A 26,110-nucleotide genomic window follows, 5' to 3' on the forward strand; every position below is an offset into this window, starting at 1 on the left:
GGGAAACTGAAAACAAGGGGTTCCTATTGGAAAATCGAATTTTCAATAGTTTAAATCACTAAAGGTTGACCTTTAATGATTGAACAAGCCCCCCTGCACCCCCCGCATCCCCCTGCTACTTAAATATACCAACTCCGAGATAACATTACAGTGTAGGAAAGGGAAATCTTCCCTTTCCACACCACAGTTCATTAAAGTGCAATCTCGAAAGTAGCAGGGGGTGTGGGGGGTGCAGGCAGGCTTGCCCCCTGCTTTAACGCATCAGGGTACGTTTTCTTTCTTTTCTTTTTTTTTTTTTTAATTTTGAAGTTACAGAACTTCGATCATATGGTGTCGACCATATGGTATTCGAAGTTCCGTAACTTTGATTTTGTAATAGGTAACCGAAAACAAGTACTGTATTACTAATGCTTAGAGAATAAGCGACCTGTAGCTCAGTTCTCTAGCAGGGTGTTAAACTATGGGTAATGCCAACTGAAAATGAGTCCACCACTTCACAGCAGTGTATTAAGGTGTTATGGAGCTCGGACTTAAAGAAAGTTAACAGTTGCCATTATTTTACACTCACTAAGCAGTGCTTCTGCTGTTTAGTGAGTATAAAAAAAAAGAAAGAAAATTTTAAAAAAATGTGCGTGTTTATGTCTGTGTGCATGAGTGTGTGTGTGTGTGTGTGTGTGTGTGTGTGTGTGTGTGTGTGTGTGTGTGTGTGTGTGAGACAGTGAGATCAATCGAGTCATTAATGATTGATCAAGCTGTTAATTTGTACTCACTAAGCAGAGCTTTTGCTGTTTATCAAGTCCAAAAGTAAATGAAACATAAAAAAAGCATGCGCGTTATGTGTGTTATGGTTCTGTCTGTCTATGTGAGTGTATGTGTGCTTGCGTGCATGAAAGTGGAAGTGTGTGTGTATGTGTGTGTGGTGTGTGGTGTATGGTGTGCATGAGAGAGACAGTGTGAAGAGTGAGAGCGATCGAGTGCTGGCAACAGCAATTGAGGTTTAGGGTTGCCACCTTTTCAAATGCCCAAAGTGGGACATTTTTGGTATAAACGTCAGATTTTGCAGGCCGAAATATGCCTACGGCCAGTACAAAGGACAGAAATTCACTTTTTTGCATAAATAAAAGCTTATTCTTGTAGCATTTCACTTGCTTATTCTGTTTCTTATAACATTTAGGTGTTTCAGATACAGAATAACTATTTTATGCGACTATTACATAAAATATAGGAAATAATTTTGTCCTAAAATCTCAGGACATTTGCCATTTTTATAATTTTTTTGCAGAACACAACTGCCCAAAGAGGGACTGTCCCTCACAAAGTGAGGCAGGTGGTAACCCTGTTGAGGTTTACGTACCTCTCAACCTCTTAGATCAAGATAGCCATAAAGCCTAAAGTACAGGGGGCACAAAGGCTCAAAATTCAGACACATTTTTAAATATTGCTCTTATAAAATCACAAAGTTTCTGTAACAACAGGGTTTGTATGAGCATGATTTTTTCTCAAGCACAAGAGTGTGTGCGTGTGTGTGTGTGTGTGCGTGTGTGTGTGTGAGAGAGACAGCAAATCAGACTGAGTGACCACTGGCATTAGCAGTAAAGAGGTCTGCATATCTCTTGATCTCTTAGCTCAAAAAAAATCTAAATAAAGCCTAAAATAAATGGGAACATATGCTCAAAAACAGGAAGAGATTTTAAATATTGCTCTTATAAATTAGAAAGTTGCTTAAACAACAGGATTTGTATTAGTGAGAATTTTCTGAAGGAAATATAGTCTGAAACTCACATGTATGTCATTTAGTGACTTTAATCCCCAATGACTGGCAGCAAAGCACACATTTTAGGAGTAAGGGACCAAAAAATGAAGTAAATATATGGATATTTTTAACACATTATATTTTGGATGTAAAATACTTCCTCTAACACTGTTTACATACACTACAGCAAGTATGAAACATTAGGCGGTGGAGCTATTTTACATCAAAAATATATATAAAAAATGTATAGTAATAAAAAAATAAGTAAAACAAAACTATTTGACAGACAGCCCATTCTCTAAGGGCAATAATGCCCTCCAGGATAAGCGTTACCATGCAAATAATGCCCTCTCTGTGGCATCAAGCCTTATAACACCCCTGGGCAGGCATTATTTACATAGTAATGCACACCTTGTTGGGCATTATTGCTTGCGTGTCAAATTTCACAGGGCCAACATCATGCCAACTAATCCAAAAAATGCTTCTGCTCTGTGAAGTGTCATCTAACAGAGAGCTGTTCTGGAAAAAGGCACATACAGAGAATTTGTTTTAGACTGTGCTATCTTACTGATGTCTTCACTAGATAACATGAAGGATTGGAAACCTATTGCCCATTTTGTCAATGAAAGGCTCTGGCTTGCTTCACTTACAAAGAAAGGTAACATCTGCATCTATTTTTGGCATCAAATGCAGGTTGAAGGTGAAATGTGCATCTAGTCTTGGCATTAAATTCAGGCTGACTGGAAATTAGGCTGCTTGGTCAAATTTAAACAGCTGCCAGAAAATGACAGCTCTTTGTCTTCTTATCTTCTTTTACTGAGGTATTAGTGAAAAAAAATCAGACAATAACAACAATAACATTGGAAATACTGAGTTACCAGTACCAAAGGCAACTGGCTTACTGATCTTGGGAACTTCATCATATGCCAAGTCTGACCCTTCTTAAGTGCTTCTACATTCAGAAAATTGGTTGCTGCTCACATTTTCACACATGAATAAGGTATGCAAAAATGTGCGTCATACTTGGGTAAGACCACATTACTGTTGTACTCAAGAGTGATGAAACAGAATATGGATAACTCCTGACAACAGGTACCATCCTAGTATAAGTTCATAGCTTGTAACACGCTACTACTGTTCACTACCTGTGTAAAGGTAATGTGCTTGCCTCATAAAGCCCCACAGGATTTGTAGAAACCAGGAAGGGCTGGGGTGGGGAGAGCTCTGTTTCACTTAATGTAGGTGCTACAGTTTGTAGCACCATATGAGACAAAAACTATTCTGGAACAGCCAAAACCATTTGCATAAGAACAATGAATAAACCAGTAAACAACCTGCTACACTATTTTTCCAATATGACACAGACGGTATAAACTGAGTCACTCTGCAAATGGGATGACGGGTCAAATACATAAATGCTTAAGTGCACACACCTACAGCAAAATATCGATGCTAGGACAATACAACGGAACAGTCTAGATATACTATGGTGGCTTAAGTCAAAACAGTTATTAAACATCCGAGTCATGTCATAATGCACTAAAAGGTTTTTGTTTATTGATAAAACTTAAAAAACATTTTGTAGCCACTTCTCTTCCATACCATTTCATCAAGTGTTTGCTGTGTTATCCATATTTCTGCAAATTAAAAAACATTGATTTATTAATCCTGCCTAGTGAGCAAACAAAAATTTCTGCCTCTTCAAAGTTTAATAAAGCCGAATGAAGTAGTTTTCTAGTGGATAACAGCATTGTATAATCTTAAAGGAACATGAAGTTTAGCAGGCCATAGAGAAATTTGTCATGGCTGAGAAACAAACAATGCATTCAGAGCGCAAGTCTTGCCATTAGTAGATTCAATTTAGACTTGTTCTGTATTCACTGGGGAGTGGGGATCTATGTGTAGAAATCCCTATAGGAAGTTGGTAGCAATGTAAGACCATGTCTAGTGAAACCAATGGTCAGTAGTCATAAACAATGAACTCAACTCCATAGGGTGGGTACATGGTAAAGCCCACATAAACACCCTGCACATTTTTTAAGTATACAACAGAACTCTCATTCCACAGGCACACTACACTGCACACCAACTAACTATTCTGACTCAAGAACACCATTCAGAAGGACATGACCCACAGTGCACCATCCATTGCCCCTGCTACAAGTTATGGGATTGCAGCCATGGACCATGTCCATAGGGACAGGAAAATAATACCCCGAGCTTCCTCTTATGCTAACGTGCTGCTCAGTAATACAGAGATGAGCAACACTGTCATTTTTACAATGTAGAAAACAATTTAAAAATACACAATTGTGTGGCAGCAACACAACTACTAGCAACAAACACGTCTTGTGGTGCAGTGAAACCTGCTACCACAACCACAGACATCCTACCACACCAGTGACATGATGACATTCCAACCAATGGGAGGCACTGTGTGGCTGGATTCCCTTCATTAGCACATTATGCTAACACTTCCTGAAAGACATATATAGCAAAGGAGCTGAATGCTTGTATGAATTGCCCTGTCCTACGTATGTATTTGGTGCTAGGATGGGACACGGTATACCACCTCTTGCTAACACTGGTGTGCCAGGTATGCAACTGTATATCGCATGCAGCAGTGTACAGCTCATACTAGGATGGGACATGGTACATCACCTCTCGCTGGTGTGCCTGGTATGCAACTATGTATTGCAAGCAGCAGTGTACAGTTTATACTAGGATGGGACATGGTACACTATCTCTCACCAACTTTGGTGTGCCTGGTATGCAACTGTCTATCGCATGCAGCAGTGTACAGCTCATACTAGGATGGGACATAGTACATCACCTCTCGCTAAAATTGGTGTGATTGGTATGCAACTGTGTATCGCATGCAGCAGTGTACAGCTCATACTAGGACGGGACATGGTACAACACCTCTCGCTAACATTGGTGTGCCTGGTATGCAACTGTGTATCGCATGCAGCAGTGTACAGCTCATACTAGGATGGGACATGGTACATCACCTCTTGCCAACACTGGTGTGCCTGTTATGCAACTGTGTATCACATACAGCAGTGTACAGCTCATATTAGGACGGGACATGGTACAACACCTTTCGCTAACATTGGTGTGCCTGGTATGCAACTGTGTATCGCATGCAGCAGTGTACAGCTCATAAAAGCATTGTGTCTCCTACTCAACAGCATGATAAATATTTATGACACACACTACTGATATAAGTGCAGTGCATGTAATAATGATGTAAACATAATGCCCACAAGCATGAACTTTATAGTGTAGCTCTGGAACCACACTGCAGTAGCAGAGTGAAGTCTGAAGATGGTATAAGGGAAAGGAAAACTGGAGTCAGTGTGTACTGTTTCTTTCTTGTCTCTCTCTCTTTTTTCATTTTACTTGCATGCAATGTTTATTACATTCACAGCTTACAGATATTTATCAGTATGTATACTCAACTCGTTTAACATATTCTTTCTTACCATTTAATCTTTGCAACCGACTCGTACTACCTTTAGAAAGAAACAACCAAAAGGGCTCAGGTTTTCAACACTGCTCTGTTTATCCTTTTATAGGTATTTCAAAAAGACTTGGTCACTCTTGAATAATTTACAAAAGGTATATTGAGTTATATTTCAATTATCTGGACTGCTAATAAAACTAATAAAGGTGAATGCTGTATTACAGGAAACACAACAGATTTCTAGAAGCAGATTTTCTATCACAATAAGTTATAATTAAAACAAACTAAATTACCGTAATGAAAAAAAAAAATCTTTCTGGAAATCAATGACACATTCAATTATACTTCTAATGCAAACATATTCTTGTGAGAGCTCCCACGCATCCAAGCAACAACAAAACCAGGGCACACATGTCAGAGCTTCTAGCTCAATGTGTTTATTTCATCTAAACGTATGGCATTCAGCCAAGAGCAAATACACAACAAACTGACAAAGAGACTGTCCCATGACTGCAGGGATAATTTTTGAAAGGGAAATTGGATACTCCTAAAAAAATAAAGAAATTAAATAAAGGTGTAAAAAAATGAAAGGAAACGTGCTTACAAAAACAGTGAAGGAATTATAAAAGCAAGATTCAGTGGACAAATGAAAGACAAGTGGTATTTGTACATACCGAAAAAGAACCATATTAATGGTTCCAAAATCAAACAACTTTTGGGGAAAATAAATTTCATGAAATTAGATAAACAGCATTTTTGTCCTCATCTCCTGGGTCCTCACTGATAATTTCCATTTGTCCAGCCTACTGACCAATTCAATACTCTCTTGGGTGGGAGCTAGACACATTCAAGTCCAGCTGAGAGCTCTATGTCCCATTTGTTCCCTGGCTGGATGACCTAATCAGCCCATTTATTCCCCAGAGGGGCAATAGTCAGTTTATAGGAAGTGGATCCAGCTTGACAGACCCAATGGACTCTCCTCCCAACCACTGGAGCTGTTAATCCATGTCACAGCTCTGTGGAGCTCCATTGTATACTACTTCCTGGGAAAGCATGCGACACAGTGCACCACTGGGCAGCACATGCTCTGAAGGTAACACGACTGGGCAGCACATGCTCAGAAGGTAACATGACTGAGCAGCACATGCTCAGAATGTAAACTTTCTGTGAGGACAGCACACACTGCTCCCTCTAGGTGTCACCCAAGTGGTAAGCAAGAGCCATCTCCCTCCGCTCACCCAGAATGGGTGAGCTGGCAACATATGCTCATTCCCATCTCCCCTTGTACTTTCTATTCACTGTGCTGCTAGTTAGATATGGGCTTCTGGCCGGCAGTCAGGGGATTTTGTCCATCTGTATCACTCAGGCAGGCTGGTAAATAGTAGTTTTGTGTAAAACTAATTTTGAAAATGTAACTGAGTAAAGAACAGCTTTGTGTAACTCTGTTCTTGCAAGTTTACATAGGTTCATAGGTATTAGGTAGGTACTAGGCTATTTGCCCTAGGGCCTATATAAGCCTAGCCAAAAAGGTACCCTGGCTTTTGCCACCCAAGAAAATTATTTTCCTGTGCCCCTGTCGAGCAGAGCCACAGAAGTGATCCCTGGGGTGAATTTCCTATCTCCCATCCAGTCATCAAGATTTTTGTTGAAGAGTGCTAATGAGGAGCTTTGTTTGACATAGATAGGTAGTTTGTTCCAGAGTATGGAAAGTCTCTGGGACAGGAATCTATCCGTCCAGCATGTTCTGTTTATTGTGGTGACAAGGTTTAGGTCTCTAGAGTGTGTAGCTCGGAGGGATTGGGATTTCTTTAAGTGGAGCATGTCCAACAGCTCTGGGTTTGACAAAGCTTTGTATGTTAGGCAGAGATCGCCTCTGAGTAGGTGATATGCGACGGAGTAAAGCTGGAGTTTTTTGAGATGGTCTGCATAGGGCATCTGTTTGAGGCCGGTAATCCTCTTTGTGAGGTATTTCTGTGGCCTTTCCATTTGTTGTAGATTTCTTGTGAGGTACATACCAAAAGGGGCATTGTACTCTATGATTGGTCTAATGAGTGATGAGTAGAGGGGGAACAATGACCTCTTTTTTCTGGATGAGAAACCTTTTTTCATGAGGTGTGCCACGTAGAAGGATTTCCTGACTATTGTGGCAATGAGATTATCAAAGGAGAGACTACTGTCCACCTGTGTCCCAAGGTCTCATCACACTTTTGGTGTTAAGTAGACTACCGCCTATGTGGTAGTTCATGGGTACAGAGTTTTTACCAAAAGGGATGACAATGCACTTTTTGGCATTGAGCTTGAGGCCATGGCTTTTGTCAGTGAGGCAAATCATTGAAGTAGCATCAAGTAAAAGTAATTCTATAAAATAGTAGTTAGCGAACAACAAGGACTCGGTCTCCGCTGAAAAAGGGCCCATGTCCAGTTAGACTTTCCCGGATACCAAATGTAAAATAAATAAATAAATACATTTAATTAAAAGACAAAAAACAGCATTATAAAAGGGACAAGCTCCCCATGGGGGTACAATCCCCACACCCCTGCATCTTTAAATATTTCTGAGACTGCATAACCTTTCTGGAAGGAGAAACTTACCCCTATGATCACACTTTTTGCTCAGTTTAAGAAGAGCCTTTTGTTTCTGAAACACAGGAAATGAAGCTGACTTTACTCTCATTATTGAAAAAAGGGCTTTTGGGATTCAGGCAAATGCAACAGAACCATTTTTGTAGGTAAGTGTACTTTTATTCTCCCTTGCAAATTATATGAATATTTTTCCTCTTCTAGCTGTATTCATTTTTTCTTGTTGATAAAAAAATGAAATTATTTAATAAAGCCTTAAAAACTAAACACACAAAAAAAGAATGCTTATAACTCAGTCATTAAAGAAAACTACTGCAGTTTATGGATATGGAAGTATGCTTTTAACAATCCATTATTGATTTCATCCCGGCATTGTAACTTTTCTTTTACATGCACACAACACTGCTTAATAATGACTGTCTCACCCTTTGATATTAGCAAAGAAAACTTCTGGAATGCAAATGGGTATTTTTTCAGTTATACATAATACAACATTTTGCTGATCTAATTTCGCATCTTAAAACTCCACTGTAACACTCTCTCCCTGCATTGCAATTTCAGTTTCACCACATACTCCTGATTGCTTTAACTTTCTACAGATACTGACAGAGAGAGAGAGAGTTCTTATGTAGCAATGACTAATGCTAGCTCTGTGTTCCACGGAAGTATAAGAAACAACGTAAACCGAAAAATAAATCAGCAAGCATGTCTTTTCATTTAACATATATCAAAGTCAATAGCTTGACTGTATCTTATATGCTTCTAAATTGGAACAGATCAGTATTCAAAACTGCAGTTACTTAAATTTAAAAGCTTACTTTTTTGGCTACCTACAGACCCCTTTGCAGTGCAGGGGCTGCAGTTTCCTGTACCCTTCCATTATGAACTGACTCAAATCTATAGTCACTGCACCTTGGAAGTAAGGAGAAATCACATTTTGCAGTGATCACCTTCTGATTAATTGTGCTTTTGATGTACTGGCCAAAACTGCAAGTCACATTCACAGATTTTACCCATTTTGATTAGATTCCAGTAACATTCCAACACTTCATAAAGTAACCAGAGACAAGAAGTTCTTTTTTCACACTTCTTGAGTTCAATGTTTTCACAATAAACAATTAGTGAAAAGGAAATTACCTAAATTTAAAATGAGGAGACTAGTGGGGTATAGCCAGGAAATTCCATTTAGTACTCAAACTATTTTTACTGCCCCTCATCCACCTGGCATTTTAAAAAAATGGACACATCTTTCAAAATATTGTCCCTCATAGTTAATAAATGTACACATCATTTTCAGCAGTTCCTTCTAAAACCACTAAAGATGTTTTTAGATTAGCAATCTTCTCTGTAAGCAAGTTAAGTACCTGTTGTTAGAGGCATTACTTCAGACAGTTATAGATAAATCATAGCTTGAAAAAACTAAAATATTCTTGGGAAAACATATTCTGTAGAGTACAAAGAATATGCCTGGCTACACCCTTTACAAGCGGAAACTACAATAAATATTTCTATACCAAATAAGCTTATGTTGCGGGTATTTACATTCATGTGAACATTAGCAAGAATGTCTATAATGAAGTTCTCTTAAATATTAATAATGAAAAACAACCCCCAATGTGCTTACTTGCAGAAAGTGTGCAAACACTCTCGTAGGACAACTCCCTCGTGGGGTTCAATGGGAGTGTAACAGATGGGACATTCAATTTCATCCTCTGTAGGTACAAGGCTGCGTCCATCGATATCAAGCAGAAGTTGGTAGTTTTGAGTTCTTTCCAGTGCAATCGACTGTATTGAAACAACAGGTAGGCAAAGTGAACAAAATGTGTCTGAATCACTTGGTTTGTGACATCATCTAAGCATTATAAACAAAGTTTGTGAACACAGTGCTGACAAAATCAAGCAGCCGAGATTGCCATCTGAGGAAATTCTGGGGAATAATTATAGTGGTTTTGCATACAAGAACACAGCAAAATCCTGTTGTAACTGCTATCATAACAATGGTAAATGGCTTCCTTTATGACTAACATTCACACTACATTCAAATGTTTACATTTTGTTATTGCTTTATACTCCAGTAAATATCAATTGTATTTATCAACCGTCCTTTAATTTTAATACTGTCGCACAGACCAATTGTAAATTTCAATAATTTAGATTCAAATAGCTGTTTTAGATGTTGTTTGCAACTTTTGCAAGAAAGATTTATGTACTTTAATTTCTTCCCTTGTGTAAATTTGTATTTTACTGCTCTTTCAGTCGAGCCTGTACCATGACTGAAAAGGGCCAGTCCTCTTACCTGCTGAACAAATAGCACTGTAACTATACCTTGCTTTAACCAGCTAACTGTAACTATACCTTGCTGAATTAATTTAACCAGCTATAGTCTTCTTTCTTGTTATGTTTTACATTTTAAATGTGGAAAGCCATTGGACTAAACTATTAATTTTTAATACTCGACACACCAAAATACATTAAAAAGTGTGCTTAAAGTATTCGGTCACAGCTTATGTGCATATGGCATAACTTAAATGTCGCAATGTGTTCCCAACCCTTAATCATTCTTAATTTATGTGCAGCATTTCTTAATAAAAACTTTTGTAAAGTTATTATTAAGGATTTGTCCATAACAGTCTACTTTATTTCTTGGTGACATCACTTGTGATTTTATGGGGCTTCATCCAGAGATCTTAATGGATATGACCTATACATGTGCAGTGGTACAACTATCAAAGACTATGGTCCTGTCTGAATGCTACCTTTATATTCAGTTTACTAAGCATAAAATTCACAATAAGCCTTAGTGACATCAGCATAGTAAAAAGTAACAGAAGAATTGTATAAATGGTTGTATTAAAAAAGCACACCAACATTAAGAACGATACCATATGACATGGTACAAAAAGTAAGTGTAAAACTGTATAGGAACATTTTTTTTTCTATGAAACACCTGTACCTGAATGTTTTGTTTCATCACAGGTACATACTACAGGGTACAAAATAATGTAAGAATGCAACTCATTTAACTTTTTTTTCTCGACTGTGAAAGGATTTATCAGATCTGAACATTTACATGTTTTCCAGTGATACACAGATGAACTTGCACTTTGTCAACTAGAGTTTGGAGGGGGGGGGGGGTTGCGTGTGTTTTTTTTAAGTGACCACTCATGGGACAGGTAATTTCTTCAGCATATGAGCCTTTCCTGAAGCTTTTCAGTTTGAAAACATAATGATGTTATGCCTCATTTCTTTTTCTTAGATTTTGCATGTAATTTTATTTTGCATGATGGTGTTAATTTTCATAGCTGGTATGTGTTTTATTCGCTTTGCATGTCTTATTTCTTTTTCCATTAGCTTTTTATTTCAAGGATCAGCCAGGGTTCTGGATTTTCTTTTGATCTTTTTTTTTTCCCTTATTGGTGCTAGTTGATTTAATACGTTCAGAAATGTGCTTCTAATTTTTTCAATGTCTTGGTCTAGAGAAAGCTGTGTTAAGATGTTCCAGTTACATAGCTTTAGTGTGGATATGAATGTGTCTTGGTAAAAAAATGGAGAGGTTTTTAATTAGGTTGCAGTGGGACTGTTTGGAAATGTTACTACATAGCCTGATAGCATACGTGGGGTGATGGTCACTTACGGTGTCTAGGAGAATTGCTACTTGTGTTATTTTCTTGGATCAACAGTTATTATTAAAACAAGGACATCCTTCTTGCAGTACTTTTATTACATCTTGTAGGGGTGGTGCTGAGTTGTGTAAAACAAATACGTTAAATGAACATGAATGGGACTTTAGGCTACGGAGGTCTGGCTTACATTTAGTTCTCCTAATATGAGGGATTGTCTTTTATGTGAGTTGTTGCCCAGTACAATATGTCCTCAACGATGGGAAGGTTATTATGGTTATTTGACAGGAAGTACAGATCAATGCTGCATGAGGATTTATGCTTGTTTACTTTTAGTGAAGCAACCAAGATTTCTCTGTATTTAAGAAATAGTGGTACTTTAATGGGTAGGATGAAAGTTCCAGATTATTTGTATATACAACAGCAGCACTGCCTGCTCTTTTGTTTTTATAATTAATCCATAGGAGGTTATATTCCTTGGGGAGAGTGCAATTATCTTTGATTTAGATTTAAGACAAGTTTCTGTTACAATAGGGCTATCAGGTGAGCGAAGGGCTATGCAAGAGTTAAAATTCTGGTAGTCTGTTACAAATGCTGCAGATATTGAGGTTATCAAGTTAAAGTCCTGAGTTCTTCCTGATGGTTTGGTGAGTTACATTAGACTCTAAGTTAGCTGGTGTACTGTGTTAAGATATTTGGATGACTTGGGTTGGGGAATGGATCACAGTTGAAGGGTGTTACGACACTGAGACGTGGTAAAGCTGATCATGCTTTTCAATTTTGAGTTACATTTTGAGTGAGGGCTTGTAAGTATAGATTTTCTCAGTATGTACATATTGTGATACACAGTTGTCCTTACCTCAGGAAAATCTGTTAAAAACAAGATTTCTTTATATATATTTAACAGTGGATGCTGTCACACTGGGGAGAGCTTCATGTCTAGATAAAATTGTGTGCATTGAAACTATTTCTCTCAGGTTTCCGTGAAGCAGAGTTAGGTATGCTTTTGCTAATGAGGCCTTGGGCTGTCATTTTGAATGAAAACATTACAATAAACATCTCTAATCTCATGCTTGCATAAGGAACCAATTTAGAGCAGCCTTACATCTCAAGATATGCAACTGTGGGTGAACCCTTATAGGCAAAAGCAGGTTAGCCATCGAATCTATCTATTCTAGTACATTTCCAGTGTGGCTACTGATCCTGGGAAAATAGGACCTTGGCCTAGTCACTTACCCTTTTCAGTATCCCAGTTTCACTAAATGTTTTACTACAACACAAAGTTTAATAAAATGTGCTGGTCAGTTGCAGATGCTTTTGTCATGGCACTGTCCCAATGAACAACTCCAACAGCATTTAATGAAGTTGGGGAGGTGGGATACACACATTGGGAAAAACTGGGTAAGTTGTCTTTTTTGAACTGCATGTCTAGTAACTACCTATGAACATATCTTGAAAACTATTTTGTGAAAATTAAGTGACTCATTTATTAATAAGGCAGATTAGACACATTTGTAGGGACGAGGGATAGGAAATGGACAAAATTACTCGTATTGTTTGGTTTTAGAGAGTAATTTAATTGGATTAAAAGTAGGGAGGATGCATTTAGAAAAAAGCATGGATACTTCAAATGAATGAATTACTCAACTTGTTCTAATAGGAACTGCTTCTTTAAGTCTTAGCAAAAGCCTTTACAACATCAAGGAACCCGTAATATGTTATAAGTGCTTGTAGATGTTTTATTTGTGGGCAAAGAAAATGTATCAACATTCAATTTAATCAGTTCACCACTGGCACACATTTTTCCAACTTATTTTATTGAGTGAGACTGAAAACTTTGAAATATGTTTCAGTAATACTTAATAATAACTAATAAAAGTTATGGTGCAGGAGGCTTTACACTCACACCTCCTATATTATTAACTTCAGGAACACATTACATTTTTGAGTTAAATTTGCCAACAGTTAAGTGTTTTACATCTTTAAACTTGAAGGTATCATATTTATATTTAGAGATCAGGCTGTGGTCATAAATCCTTTAGTTTACGAGTGCAGAGAAATATTGTACAGTCCTAGTGTTTGCAATATTCTGAGTTGCCACTGTTTTAAGAGTTGAATGTCTTGATTGTGATATTTTGTGCACTGACTTAGTGAGACACTGTGGGTAATATTCGTAAACACTTTGTGCCACGGAATAGGGCTGCAATACAGTAGACGATAACTGCTCCATAAGGTTAGAGTGTAAAAAATTGGTATTGCACAATAGAAGGGAAAAAGAAATATAAATGAAATTGAATTTTGTATGCATGACAGAAAGAGAAACAGAGGGCTGATTTCAACAAGTTGCTCTCACTGTAAGTCTGCCCTGATTCCAAAAAACCATGCACTTAGTATAAATGACTTACTTCGGTGCAAGGCCTATCTATAAACAGGCTTACACTGGAGACAAGATTCCAAAAGACCTGCTCTCATTGTTAAGTGGTCTTTTGGAAGCCTTTTGGAATGGGGTCCACTGGGTACTATTCATACACAGTGTGGGCCATGGAATGGGGTTGCTACACAATAGAAGACAGTTGCTCAATAAGGTGCAACAGATCCTTCAAAACTCCTTTTTCCCCTTTGCACTGTGCAGAGATATAATGCAAGATAGTACCCTTTCCCCATCAGGAACTCAGACGTGCAAAGTACACAATGTGACAGTCAATAAACAGGTCTTCTGTATGTCATCATTAAGTGCTGCAATTCATATCTATGAATTCTGGAGTTTAAAGGTGGAGTGTGAAACACCGTGCACATAATGTGCGTCTCTATTAAGAGTACTATGTATATGCATAGGTAGGCCAATTTTATCACAACTCCAAGTCTGACATATATGAAAGTTAGCAATCTCATTTAGTAGATTTCCATATTGGTGAACTGCTGATGTTAAATTGAACTGCTGGCAAATGGATGTCAGTAACTGAATTAATAGCATTGGTAAAGAACACAAAACAGTGGAAAGAAGGAAAGGTGGAATTTCAGACAATTCTGAGATATATGGATTTCAGTAATGATCTGACTGATCAAACATGTAAAATGAACAAAACCAGTGTCTTCAGTTCATGTTTTTGAAGTTTCTTAAGCTTCTTCTGACCTCTTATATGGTACAAAGTGAAACCTACCAGCAGTGGAACCACACCATACATATTTTAACATAAAATAATGCTTCAGCTGTCCTTTTTTATAATTTAAATAGTGGTGGGGGGTGTTGTACAATGGTTATGGTGTTTACCTCACAGACACAAACTACAGGGTTTGATTCTTATCTTTGCAAAGTGAAATTAGCGAAGCTAAAAATGGCGCAGAAGACCAGCCAGCTTAGTACTTATCCATGAACCTAAGAAGCAAGTAATTAAAAGGAAATGTCTCTAATTTGTAATTCATACAGGAAGCACTGATCTTACTTTGTTATCCTATCAGCCATTCCTTGTTCCATCGCTTATTGTATCATTTTTTAAGTATTTAATTAGTGAAATGATTGTGCTTTATTTTAGGCCTTGAAGAAGGCACTCTACTTGAAAATGTTTGGCTGGAAAATTTGTGTCCTTATTAGATATTTAATAAAAGTTTATATTTTTAGATAGTTGGCCTTTATGTGAAATTGATGTGGGTCATGAACTTTATTTTGACTGCCATAATACATGTTTATCTTGTTAGGAAATCTTATAATCTTTGTTGGTGCAGAGGGATAAAGCCCTGAATCTGTTCCTGATGCCCTGATTTTGATTAATGACCTTGGCATTGGAGGAAGTGCTGAGGATAGTTAGGGAAATTATAAGCAATACCTACTCACATCTCTCAAGAAGAAACATGTTGTGTGCCTATCTGGGAAACACTTATGATAGTAAAATCCTTGATAGAGACTAGAAACCCCACAGAAGCACTTACTTCAAGATGAAAAGAGTCTTCTGAGGGGTTACATTAAACACAGAAATGATAAACATGCCTTAGTTAAGATTGCTTGCATACCAAACCATGTGGAGTGTTACCAGGCATAAACAATACAGATATGAGCTTATAGCAGAACCCCCCCCCCCAGTTCCCAGAACAAATTATGGCACTGCCTCAACTGCCTGACACCAGCTTGACGAGGACTACATGTGCTGTACAACTGTTACCTTGAGTCTATATTGCAACATCGAAGTGTAATAACTTTCAATGCCATAACATCAAACCCAAAACCACGAAAGCTGAAAACCTCGAAGACCGAGAACAGCGATTTTTTTCCCTACAAAACATGAAACACACGAACACTACAAACCATTTCTAATGTGGGCGGCTTCACACCCCACACCCCCCCCTACTTAAATATACCAACTCCGAGATTGCACCACAGTGGAGGAAATAGCTAAGCCGCGGAAATGGCCCACCGAATTATTTCCCAGGGAAAGAATTCGATGTTCCATGGCTTCAATATTGTCAGTCTTCAAGGTTTCCAGTTCGAGGTTTTGGTATTTGGACTTTTCAGCATTCAAGGTTGTGATATACACCCGTTACCTTCCAGTGGAATGGACAAACCACCTGGGCAGGTAATGGGACAAACCAACTGGGCAGGTAATGGGACTAACCAACTGGGCAGGTAATGGGACAAACCACCTGGGCAGGTAATGGGGGAAACCATGACTGCCACAATGGGCAAAAGCTCTTAGATACACAGGCTAAGAACAGAAATATGCATTCTGGAAAATTAGCCCTGTAAAGCAGATTTAAAAAAAGAGCTGTTGAAGGTTCTTAAAGCTAGCCTTGCCAGTGCGTGTTCTTAGCTCATTTTCCTGTTTTGCTGAAGAAATGCTGCTTGTAAAAATACATTTTACAAGGTCTGTGAGATATCCTACTATAACCAACTTATTTTGATAGTTCTCTGTTGAAGTTGTACATTATCTTTAGGATGAATTCAGGAAATGTTTGCTAAATAAGTAGAGTCCACCATGATAAGCTGCCTGAAGTAGATGCAATGGATGCATTTGATAATACAGAAATGAAAATAAGGCATCGAGTCATGATCCATTAGAAATTATACAACAAGGTCATTGTTATTCAGAAATGAGCATGATGACTGGCCAGCCCAACCAGTGTGCCCACTGTAAATTAGGCATATACCAAAACAATAAAGTCCATCTGCTGAAACACCATTGAACACCCAGACTTTCTACTGGAATATGCTGAGGGACATGCAAAATAGAAGAAAAAAAAAAGGTACTTTCTCAAAATACAGAAACAAACCCGATTTTCCTCCTACTTCTGCACGCTTTCATAAAATCTCAAGAGAAAAAAAACAGCAAAGTACAGTTTTGTACCTACCATAAATGAAGATGTTCGAGTGCTAATACAGCTGCAGTCATAACAGATGGGTTCTCCTGCCATCAGGCGGGTCCTCGGTCGGCCGAATTCCAAAGTCTAGGTCCGGCGTCAGTTGTTGTCACTTCTTCCCTGACGTCAGTGCGACAGGGGTATAAAAGAACCAGCTGACGCCATTTTCTTCAGTTTTTCTTGGCCCAGATGTCAGGTGCCCCCAGAAGGAAGGCAATACATAAATTTGTGTAATAAAGCAATGCCATATAATCAGAATACAGTAGTTGCAAGCAAATACACCATAAATGAATACCCCAATCAGGTTGTATGAGGTGGTGTTAGCCAATAGGCCTGTCCCAAGAGTGGAAGGAGGTAGGAAAACCTGGACTGCAGCTGTATTAGCACTCGAACATCTACATTTATGGTAGGTACAAAACTGTACTATGTTCATCGTGCATACAGCTGCAGTCATAACAGATGGGCAGAATCCCAAAGCTAAGAAAGGGGCGGTAGGCACTAGGTGGAACTAGGAGGAGCCAGGATGCCCTGCAAGACTGCAGTGGCAAAGCCTGCTCTAGTTTTGGAGTATAATGGTAGGTGGTAGTGCTTGGAGAAGGTATGCACAGAACTCCAAGTGGCTACTTCCAAAATATCTTTAGTAGGAACTCCTCTGAGGAAAGCTGCAGAGGTAGCTGTGGCCCTTGTGGAGTGAGATCTGATGCCTGCAGGTACAGTTTTGCCATGAAAAGAGTAACAAAAACGTATGCAGTGGGCTATCCATTTTGAGACTGTCTGTTTGGAAATTGGCTTCCCTTGAGCTCCTATATCATAGGACACAAAGAGCTGTTCTGATTTTCTGAAAGGCTTTGTTCTGTCCAAATAATAACACAGTTGTCTGTGGATGTCCAAGGAATGTAGTAATCTCTCCCCTTTGTTTTGAGGATTAGGATAAAAGGTAGGTAAGTGTATAGCCTGATTCAAAGCTACCCTGGATACCACTTTTGGCATAAAGGACGGGTTGGTTCGTAAGGAAACTCTGTCCTGATGGAAGATGATAAAAGGCTGCACAGCCATGAGGGCTTGTAATCCCGATACCCTACGAGCTGAGGTAATAGCCAGAAGGAAAGCTGTTTTCCAGGACAAATATTGCAAATATGTTGAGGCAGCTGGCTCAAAAGGAGGCAAGGTCAGCTTTTCTAGAATGAAACTGAGGTCCCAAGCAGGTATTGGTTGTTTCCTTAGGGGGTTTTATATTCTTAGCCCCTCTGAGGAACTGTCTTAAGAGGGGGTGAGAGAATATAGGTGGATCAGTGTTGTATTCTGCAGAAATGGCTGAGGCATGGATTTTGATGGAGGAGAATGAAAGCCCACTGCTTAGCAGCTCAGCTAGATACTGTAATATTTGAGGTAAATTCAGTTTTCCAGGATTCTGGCCCTTTTTCTCATTCCAGGCACAAAACCGTTTCCATTTTGCGGAGTAAGCTTTTCTAGCAGACGGCCTTCTGGCCTCCAAAATGACATCCTGCACCTCCTTGGAGAGTAGGGTCTGTTGTGATGTTAAGGAATCTTCCATGCGGCCAGATTGAGTGTTTTCAGCTGACTGTAAAGAGTTTTGAAGCTGTGCTGAGTCAGAAGAAGAGGCATTAGAGGAAGGGTCCATGGTGGGGAATGCGTCAGGCTCCTCAGGAGTGGGTACCAGTGTTGTCTTGGGCAGTCTGGAGCAATGAGAATCATCTTTGGTCTGTCTGCTCTGGTTTTTAATAGAACTTTGGGCAGCAGAGGAAGAGGTGGGAAGGCATAAACTGTCATTGTTGTCCAACTGAAAGAGAGAGCGTCCACTCTCCAGGCCTTTGGATGAAAAGTCCTTGAGCAGAATTTTGTCAATTGGTGATTTTTGTGGGAGGCAAAGAGATCTATGTCTGGCCTTCCCCATGCTTGAATTATCTCTGTAAAAACTTGAGGATGCAACTTCCATTCGTGTGGATCTGTCATATTTCTGCTTAGGTTGTCTGCCAGCGTGTTTTCCTTCCCTGGCAAGTACTGTGCTTGAAGTTTGATTTGTAATTCCAGAGCCACGTTCCAAAGTGACATGGCCAGCCTGCATAGGGGGTATGAATGGGTTTCTCCCTGTTTGTTTATGTACCACATTACTGTGGTGTTGTCTCTCCTTATCAATAGTTGACCTGGATGCAGAAGGTCTTTGGAAGCTATAATAGCATTTATTACTGATAGCATTTCCTTTTGATTGATGTGAAGGTGCTTTTCTTTTTGGGACCATTTGCCCTGAATGCACCGATCTGTCATGTGCGCCCCCCAGGCATAGTCCGAGGCGTCTGTTGTGATGACTTGATTTGCTTGAGGCTTGCAGAATGGGAGACCTGTGTTTGTTTGGCATGCTTGAGCCCACCACAGAAATTCCTTTTGAAGACATGGAATTAGTGGTATTATTGTTTCCAAACTGTGGCTGTGTTGAGACCATATGTTTTTCAGGTACCATTGAAGTTTCCTCATATGCAGCTTTGCACATGGGATTAGTAGGATGCAAGATGCCATGAATCCCAGAGCCTGCAGGATTTTCCTTGCAGTCAGCCTGGTGAAATTTGCCAGTGTTCTGAAGTATTGAGTTAGTTGCCCCTGCTTCTCTGGCGTGAGGTAGGCCATCTGGGTGTTTGTGTCCAAGTTGGCACCCAGGAAAATTATTTTCTGAGAGGGTATTAGCCATGATTTCTTTTTGTTGACTGTGTATCCCAGAGAATTCAACAACATTATTACATAAGCCAGATGTTTCAGAAGTATGTGCTTGCTGTCCGCTTGGATCAGGCAGTCATCCAAATATGGGTATATTTGTATCCCTTGAAGTCTGCAGTAGGCAATTACTGATGCCAGGCATTTCGTGAATACTCTGGGCAGTAGATAAGCCAAAGGGCAATGCAGAGAATTGATAATGGGTTGAACCTGCAAGAAATCTGAGGTATCTTCTGCAATTTTGTCTGATTGGGACATGCAGGTATGCCTCCTTGAGATCCAATGTTACCAGCCAAGACTCCTTGCCCAGCATGGGAAGAAGCTGCTGTAAAGTGAGCATCTTGAATTTTGGTACGAGTAAAAATGTGTTTAGGATGGATAGGTCCAAAATAGGTCTCCAATCTTTTCCCTTCCTTGGTACCAGGAATAGTCTGGAATAAAAACCTTGACCTTGTTCGTGAGTAGGTACCTCTTGAATAGCTTTCATGTCCATGAGATCTGAAATTTGTCTTTGTGCCTCTGCCCTTTGATTGTGTGGCAGGTTTGGCATGCCCCTCATTTTTGGAAGGGTGTGAAAATGGAATCTGTAGCCTCTGTTTATAATGTCCAGGATCCATTTGTCTTTTGTGACAATATGCCAATTTTTTGAAAATAATGCCAGTTTTCCGCCTAAGGGTGCCATTTGAGCCTTGCTTGGCACGCAAAGGGGAAAGTCATTGAGCTTGCTTTCTGAATGACTGCGAACTATCCTCACCACCTCTTTGTGTAGGAGCTTGCCATTGTCTGCCTCTAAACGATCCTTGAGATTGCCCTCTGCCCCTTGGGCACCTGTATCTACCTCTTTGGGGTCTGTCCGTGGCTGGAAAGGACCAATTTTTGGAAGGCCAATTTCTACTGAAACGTGGAGGTTGTACCTGTGGAAAATCTTTCACTGTTTGCATTGATTTAGCCTTTTCCTCCATTTTCTTTAATACCTCCTCAGCTTTAACACCAAATAATACATCCTTTTGAAGAGGGGCATCTAGTAATTTAGCTTTGACATGATCTGGTAAGGTTTGTTCCTTGAGCCAGGCATGTCTACGTATCACTGATCCTGTAACAGCAGCTCTACATGAGGCCTCTAGAGCATCAAAACCACATTGCAAGGTATGTTTACCCACTTGTTCTGCACTATGCATCAAATCCTGCAACTCCTTCAAGTCTGGTTGTTCAGGTTGTGACATTTTACTTCTCAGTTGTGATAACAGAAACTGTTGGTACTTTAGCATATGGAACTGGCAGTTTAATGCCCTCATGGTTAAGGTGGCCGAGGTATAAACTTTTTTCCCCCACCTTTCTAAGGATCTGGTATCTCTCTCGGAAGGTAATGGATTTTTAGCAGTGGAGGCCTTAATTCCCTTGGGGCCCTGTGAGATAGTTTCTGGGTCAGCCGCATGGCTTTTGTATAAAAATTGGTGTGAGTCAGGAACCCGGTAGTACCTGTCAGGCTTGACTGGGGCTGGAGGTAAAGAATCCGGGTTAAGGCAGGCCTCCGAGTACACATCATCTAGTATGTCTAAGACAGGAGGTATAGCCAGAGGCCTGTGCTGAGGTAGCAAGAGAAAATCCCTAAGCCTTTTCTTGGAATCTGAGTACTCTTGGCCTTCCCAGTGGAAGTGTTCCCTTAAGGTATGTAAGGTTTCCCCAAATGAGTAATCCTCTGGGGGGGAGACAGAGGGAATGGACTCCTCTGCATCAGAATCTTCAAAAGGGGAGTAAGAATGTTCCTGTTCATCAGAGTGCTCTGATATAATGGAGGCCTGGTCAGAGGAGGGGGATTCTTCCTCCACTCTGGGCCTTTTGTCCGGGGGGGGGGGCTGAGAGCCCCTGATAAGAGTAATTAAATCCTCAGCCATTTTAAGCATCTGTTTTTTAGGCATGGGGCCTGGAGAAGGGCCCTGTGTAGCTTGTCTCTTAGAATGCATGGCTGCTTTAGACTTAGTGAAAGCCTTGATGGAAAAAGAAGAGGAAGGTCTGAAGACACCTTGAGAGGAGGCAGACCTGTCTACGTTTTGTGATTCACCACCAAGAGTGACTTCGGTATCTGTAGTCGGGGTGTGGGCTGAGGACCCTGCGACCTCGGGCACAGAAGACACCGCCAAAGAAGTGTCGTCGGTAGTCAGGGACTGTGTAGGCGCCTCGCTGAGAACCGGACCACCTGTAGTCGGCTTTGGCGTGGTGTCAGTAGAGGCCACGGACCTCGTGTGTCGGTCCTTATCTTTGCGGTTTTTAGACAAAACTGGAGTCGGAGTATCCGACGACATAATATAGTTAAATTTTTTGCCAAAATAATGCTGGGCGAACTCCGCCCGACGCTTAATGGTGCGTTTGTTGAATGTAGCACAAAAACGACAGACCGAGACGTCGTGGTCTGGGCCTAAGCAAGGAATACAGAGGGAATGAAAATCCTTATGCGGTATTTGCTTCCCACATGAAATACAATTATTAACTTTGCCTGACATCGGTCTGAGGCAAGAAAAGTTTCCCCAACAGGGTACTTAGCTTTCAAGAAGACTTCGGTTGCAAAATTTTCGTAATTTCAGGAGCTGGCCGACCGGCACTTGCGAACTGCTTCTGCTTCGGGCATGGCGCGGCAAGAAAGACTGAAGAAAATGGCGTCGGCTGGTTCTTTTATACCCCTGTCGCACTGACGTCAGGGAAGAAGCGACGACAACCGACGCCGGACCTAGACTTTGGAATTCGGCCGACCGAGGACCCGCCTGACGTCTGGAGAACCCATCTGTTATGACTGCAGCTGTATGCACGATGAACATCGGAGATTCTCTTTTCTCCATTGCTTCTCCTGCACTGCACTGATGTACTGTGCAAGCGTGGGGATGCAAGTCCCATACACATGTTCAGTACATCTGCAAAGAAGGAAAAACATGGAGGAACACCTCAATGTTTTTATACAAAGACATTATTTATGAAAGGTAAGCAAGTTCTTTCTTAAAATAATGTAATAGTATAATAGCAATAATCCACTCCTGGTTGTGGGTATATCAGGATTTACCCATAGTTACCTTTGTTTAATCACTCGGGCTTCACACTCAGGAACAAACTACACCAATCATGGGCAAATCCTGTTATACCCACACATGTTAAGTGTGGGTGGAATCTATAACAGCTCCTAATTTACAGCCATCTGTGAATTTGGTGAGCCAGAGGCCCTTGGTATGAACTTTGACTTCTGAGAAATATATATACCAAACAGGATCAGGCCCAGCATGGATCCCTGAGGTACTCCACTGGTGACCGGTCTCTTGGTGAAGGTGGCCTCGCCAATCCTGACTTCTTGGGTGCTCTCTGGTAATGCCAACATCATAGTTACTGATCCATTTGGAATTTGATTTCATTAGTTGCTGTGACCTGGATCTTTGAATCTGTGTAAGGATGCACCACTTTAGCATTAAGTCAGAGGCTGGTCATCTGTTTAGAGAGTTACGTTATGGACCATTTTAGATGAGTGCCGAGCATGCAGTGTTACTTTTACACTATATTTTATCGGAGCAATAAAATTCTGAGATTTGTTTGGGATGTTGGCTGCAATTTTGCTTTAGGCCTGCTCCTCTGTAGACAGCTGAATGTCAGGCAGTTTAAACTAAGATAGCACACACCAGACGTGGGTAAGTGGGTTTGACTGGATGGATGTGATTTCAGAGTGGTCAGTTAGGAAAGGTTTAATTCTATACAGCAAATCAAACTTTTGATTTGTTTTAAGTTGAGTTTTCTGAAACACAGATCACATATTGTGATCCATGGATTTTCATAGGAGCTTAAATCATTTAGTACCAAAATAAGATTGTATACAATTACTTTTTAGGTATATCCCAGTTAGTGTACTTATTTGTGAATAGCATAGCTTTATTTTTTTAGCATTTTTAGATATGACATGAGTGACACAGCTATATTTTGAGTTTTGAAAAGGACTCCAGCAAAAGTGAGGTGACTTCCTAGACTGTATTTGCAGTAAAAAGAAGTGAATTAACAGAGATGTGCTGGGTGGAAATTTGCATACATACTATCACAAAGATATTACAGACAGTAGATTCTAAAACAGACCGTCGTACAACTTGTCTAAGGACAGGTACAGTTTGGGATATTGTTTCATTCTATTAAACAGCTATAGAGTTTAATTTCATAAATAAATGACAGCCCACAAGCTTGCCGTTGTTGAGATTAAAATGGATATATATTGTGAAAGCCATAACAGCAGTCTCAGGGTTATGCTCTAGTTTGAGTGTACATAAGGTGTTTAAGAAGAGGCTGTTATTTGTTATGCAAGGCTATTACTTGTTCACAAATCATCACTTTTTTTTGAGAGCGATAGGACAAGAGTATGATAGGTCTTTAGTTGGATAATACACTAAATACCCTTCTCTATGGAACAGTATTATAACAGATTTCCATAATTTGGAAATGTAGGATTTTTTGATGATGTGATGAATTTGAGCTGAAATAGGACAGGTAATGGCCTCAGCTGACAGGCACTTATTCTGCAGCATGTTTATCAATATACAATTTTCAAATTTTTAATAGAAATTATTTTGTCTTGTTTCTAAGTTCTCAATATAATGAGGATTCAGATGAGTTTTAGGGTGCAAATGGCCTTCTGTGCCTTATCTGTGTGGACCATAAGAGACAAGGTATGTGGGGTTAGCTAAGAAAATGGCCTTAATGTGCCAGATTATTAAGAAAACTGATGAAGGAGAGACTGAATTAACTGTCTTGCCTAGTACAGAATATGTAAGGGACACTTAGTTAAGTTAATTAAAGAGTATATGGAAGCTGAAAGATTAAGTTTTTGCATTCCTATATTAGAATTAGTGGTGGCCGATTTGAGTACGCCCAATAGATCAAAAACTGGGTGATGATCATTCAAGTAACGTGACATCATACTTATCTTTGTTATACTCTCAGAAGTCAATTTTAGTGTCTTGTCAAGAACACAATCTCTCGCACTCACATTTTATCTTTATACAGTGCATGTTGCATATATGTTTTTATCTATTTATTGTCTGAAAATTTAGTACTTTAGCATTATATACTTAAATGTATCTACTGTGATGCCTGAGTTAGGGTCCTTCTGGATGGAATACAGAGTGTCTTGCATGGTCACTCTCTGGCAGGGCACATCTGACTCCCAGAGTGACCCAGTGGACAGATACCACTACCTGTAGAGTTTTCATGAAAAAGTGGGGATAGAAATAGGTTGCCAGATCTTTCTTCCATAACTCACACTCATGCACTCACAACAGCAGACAATTTACAATGATCCATGTACCCTCAATTAAATACCCTTCCTATCTACAAGGGGGCTTTGTTAAGTTGTAATCAGATGATGGTGATACTGTTTTAATAAAATGCTACATTGCCTGCTTGAATTCAACAGCTTAACATAGTTTACCAGACATAATAATATTGAGGACTATAATCAGGTCTCCTACCATAAACAAGTTATTATGCCTTTGAGACATGGATGCCAATACATTTGCCTTGAGACAGCAATCAAAAGTTGAATCTTGACAATATACTAGCTCTCAACCAATCAGGGACAAATCTTCACAGAATCAGGGACAACTCCAGAAATAATCAGGCACACTTTCAAAATATTAGTACTATTAACCTGAAATTTTGATAGAATAAGAGAATGTGAATTAATATACATTTTCTGAAGTAAAATAAATCTGTAACTCTAATTATTGTCATTAAGTGTAATTCACCACCTTTTCTCCAAAAGTCACCAGTTTTAGCGAGATTAAGAGGGACAGGGCTAAAGATTTTGTCAAAATCAGGGACAGGGCTAAAGGTTTTGTCAAATCAGGGACAGCTGAGAGGTATGCATCCATGTCAACAGCACATAATAAATGATTATTATTGCTCTCCTGGTCATATTTTTTTTGTAGGGAGCATACCTTTATCTGCCCATTGTACTACTACCAGTTACAGAAAAAAAGTTTTAGACCATAAAGTGTTTTATTGGCTATCAAAAGCACTAGAAGTTATTAATCACTCAGTGTTGCTGCAGATAGAAACAAAGTGCTCCTTTGTAGAAGTAATGTCTTTGAAAGCCTTTAGCCACTTCATTTTGTCAAATTTTCTGTTTATAAGTGTAGCAAAGTGAAGTTCTGACAGTTTTTAAAAGATATTTTACCTTCTGCCACTGATGTCTGCCAGCTGGCACTGTCTGGTGTTAGTTCCGACCATAAAATCCAATCTTAACAGTGCTTAGGTGTGATTAACAAACTATTGTTAAGCACCTAAATGCTGCTAACATCGGGTCCTGTACTAGGGCCATGCATAACAAAGTTTATCATTTCACCAATTTCAGGGCATAATCACAGAGCTCCATGAATTACAAGATTACTGCTATCACAGGATTTACATATTTGTACACTATTTTCAAAGAGATGCAAAGTAGTGGTCTCTACTATTCTTTCTTCTTAGTACAGCTACTTTATCTTATGTAGTATGTGTGCGCTACAGGATAACTACAGTCTTGCTCTGGGAAAGCAGGAGTTGCTTTGCAGGTATAGAACAGGACATATACAATACAATGTACTATAGCATTAACCC

General features: G+C 39.6%; 1 protein-coding gene across 2 annotated transcripts in view; it reads right to left on the reverse strand.

The window, feature by feature from the left end:
* Nucleotides 1-26,110, reverse strand: part of RBCK1 (RANBP2-type and C3HC4-type zinc finger containing 1) — a 348,371-nt gene that overhangs the window by 45,659 nt on the left and 276,602 nt on the right. For both annotated transcript variants that reach the window (XM_044090303.1, XM_044090302.1), the window contains one exon: nucleotides 9,424-9,584. In XM_044090303.1, the coding sequence (XP_043946238.1) occupies nucleotides 9,424-9,584 (161 nt within the window). The remainder of the gene's footprint in view (nucleotides 1-9,423; nucleotides 9,585-26,110) is intronic.

This window comes from Protopterus annectens, chromosome 12.part0, assembly GCF_019279795.1.
Source record: "Protopterus annectens isolate FY-2018-M chromosome 12.part0, PAN1.0, whole genome shotgun sequence".
NCBI classification, from domain to species: Eukaryota; Metazoa; Chordata; order Ceratodontiformes; family Protopteridae; genus Protopterus; species Protopterus annectens.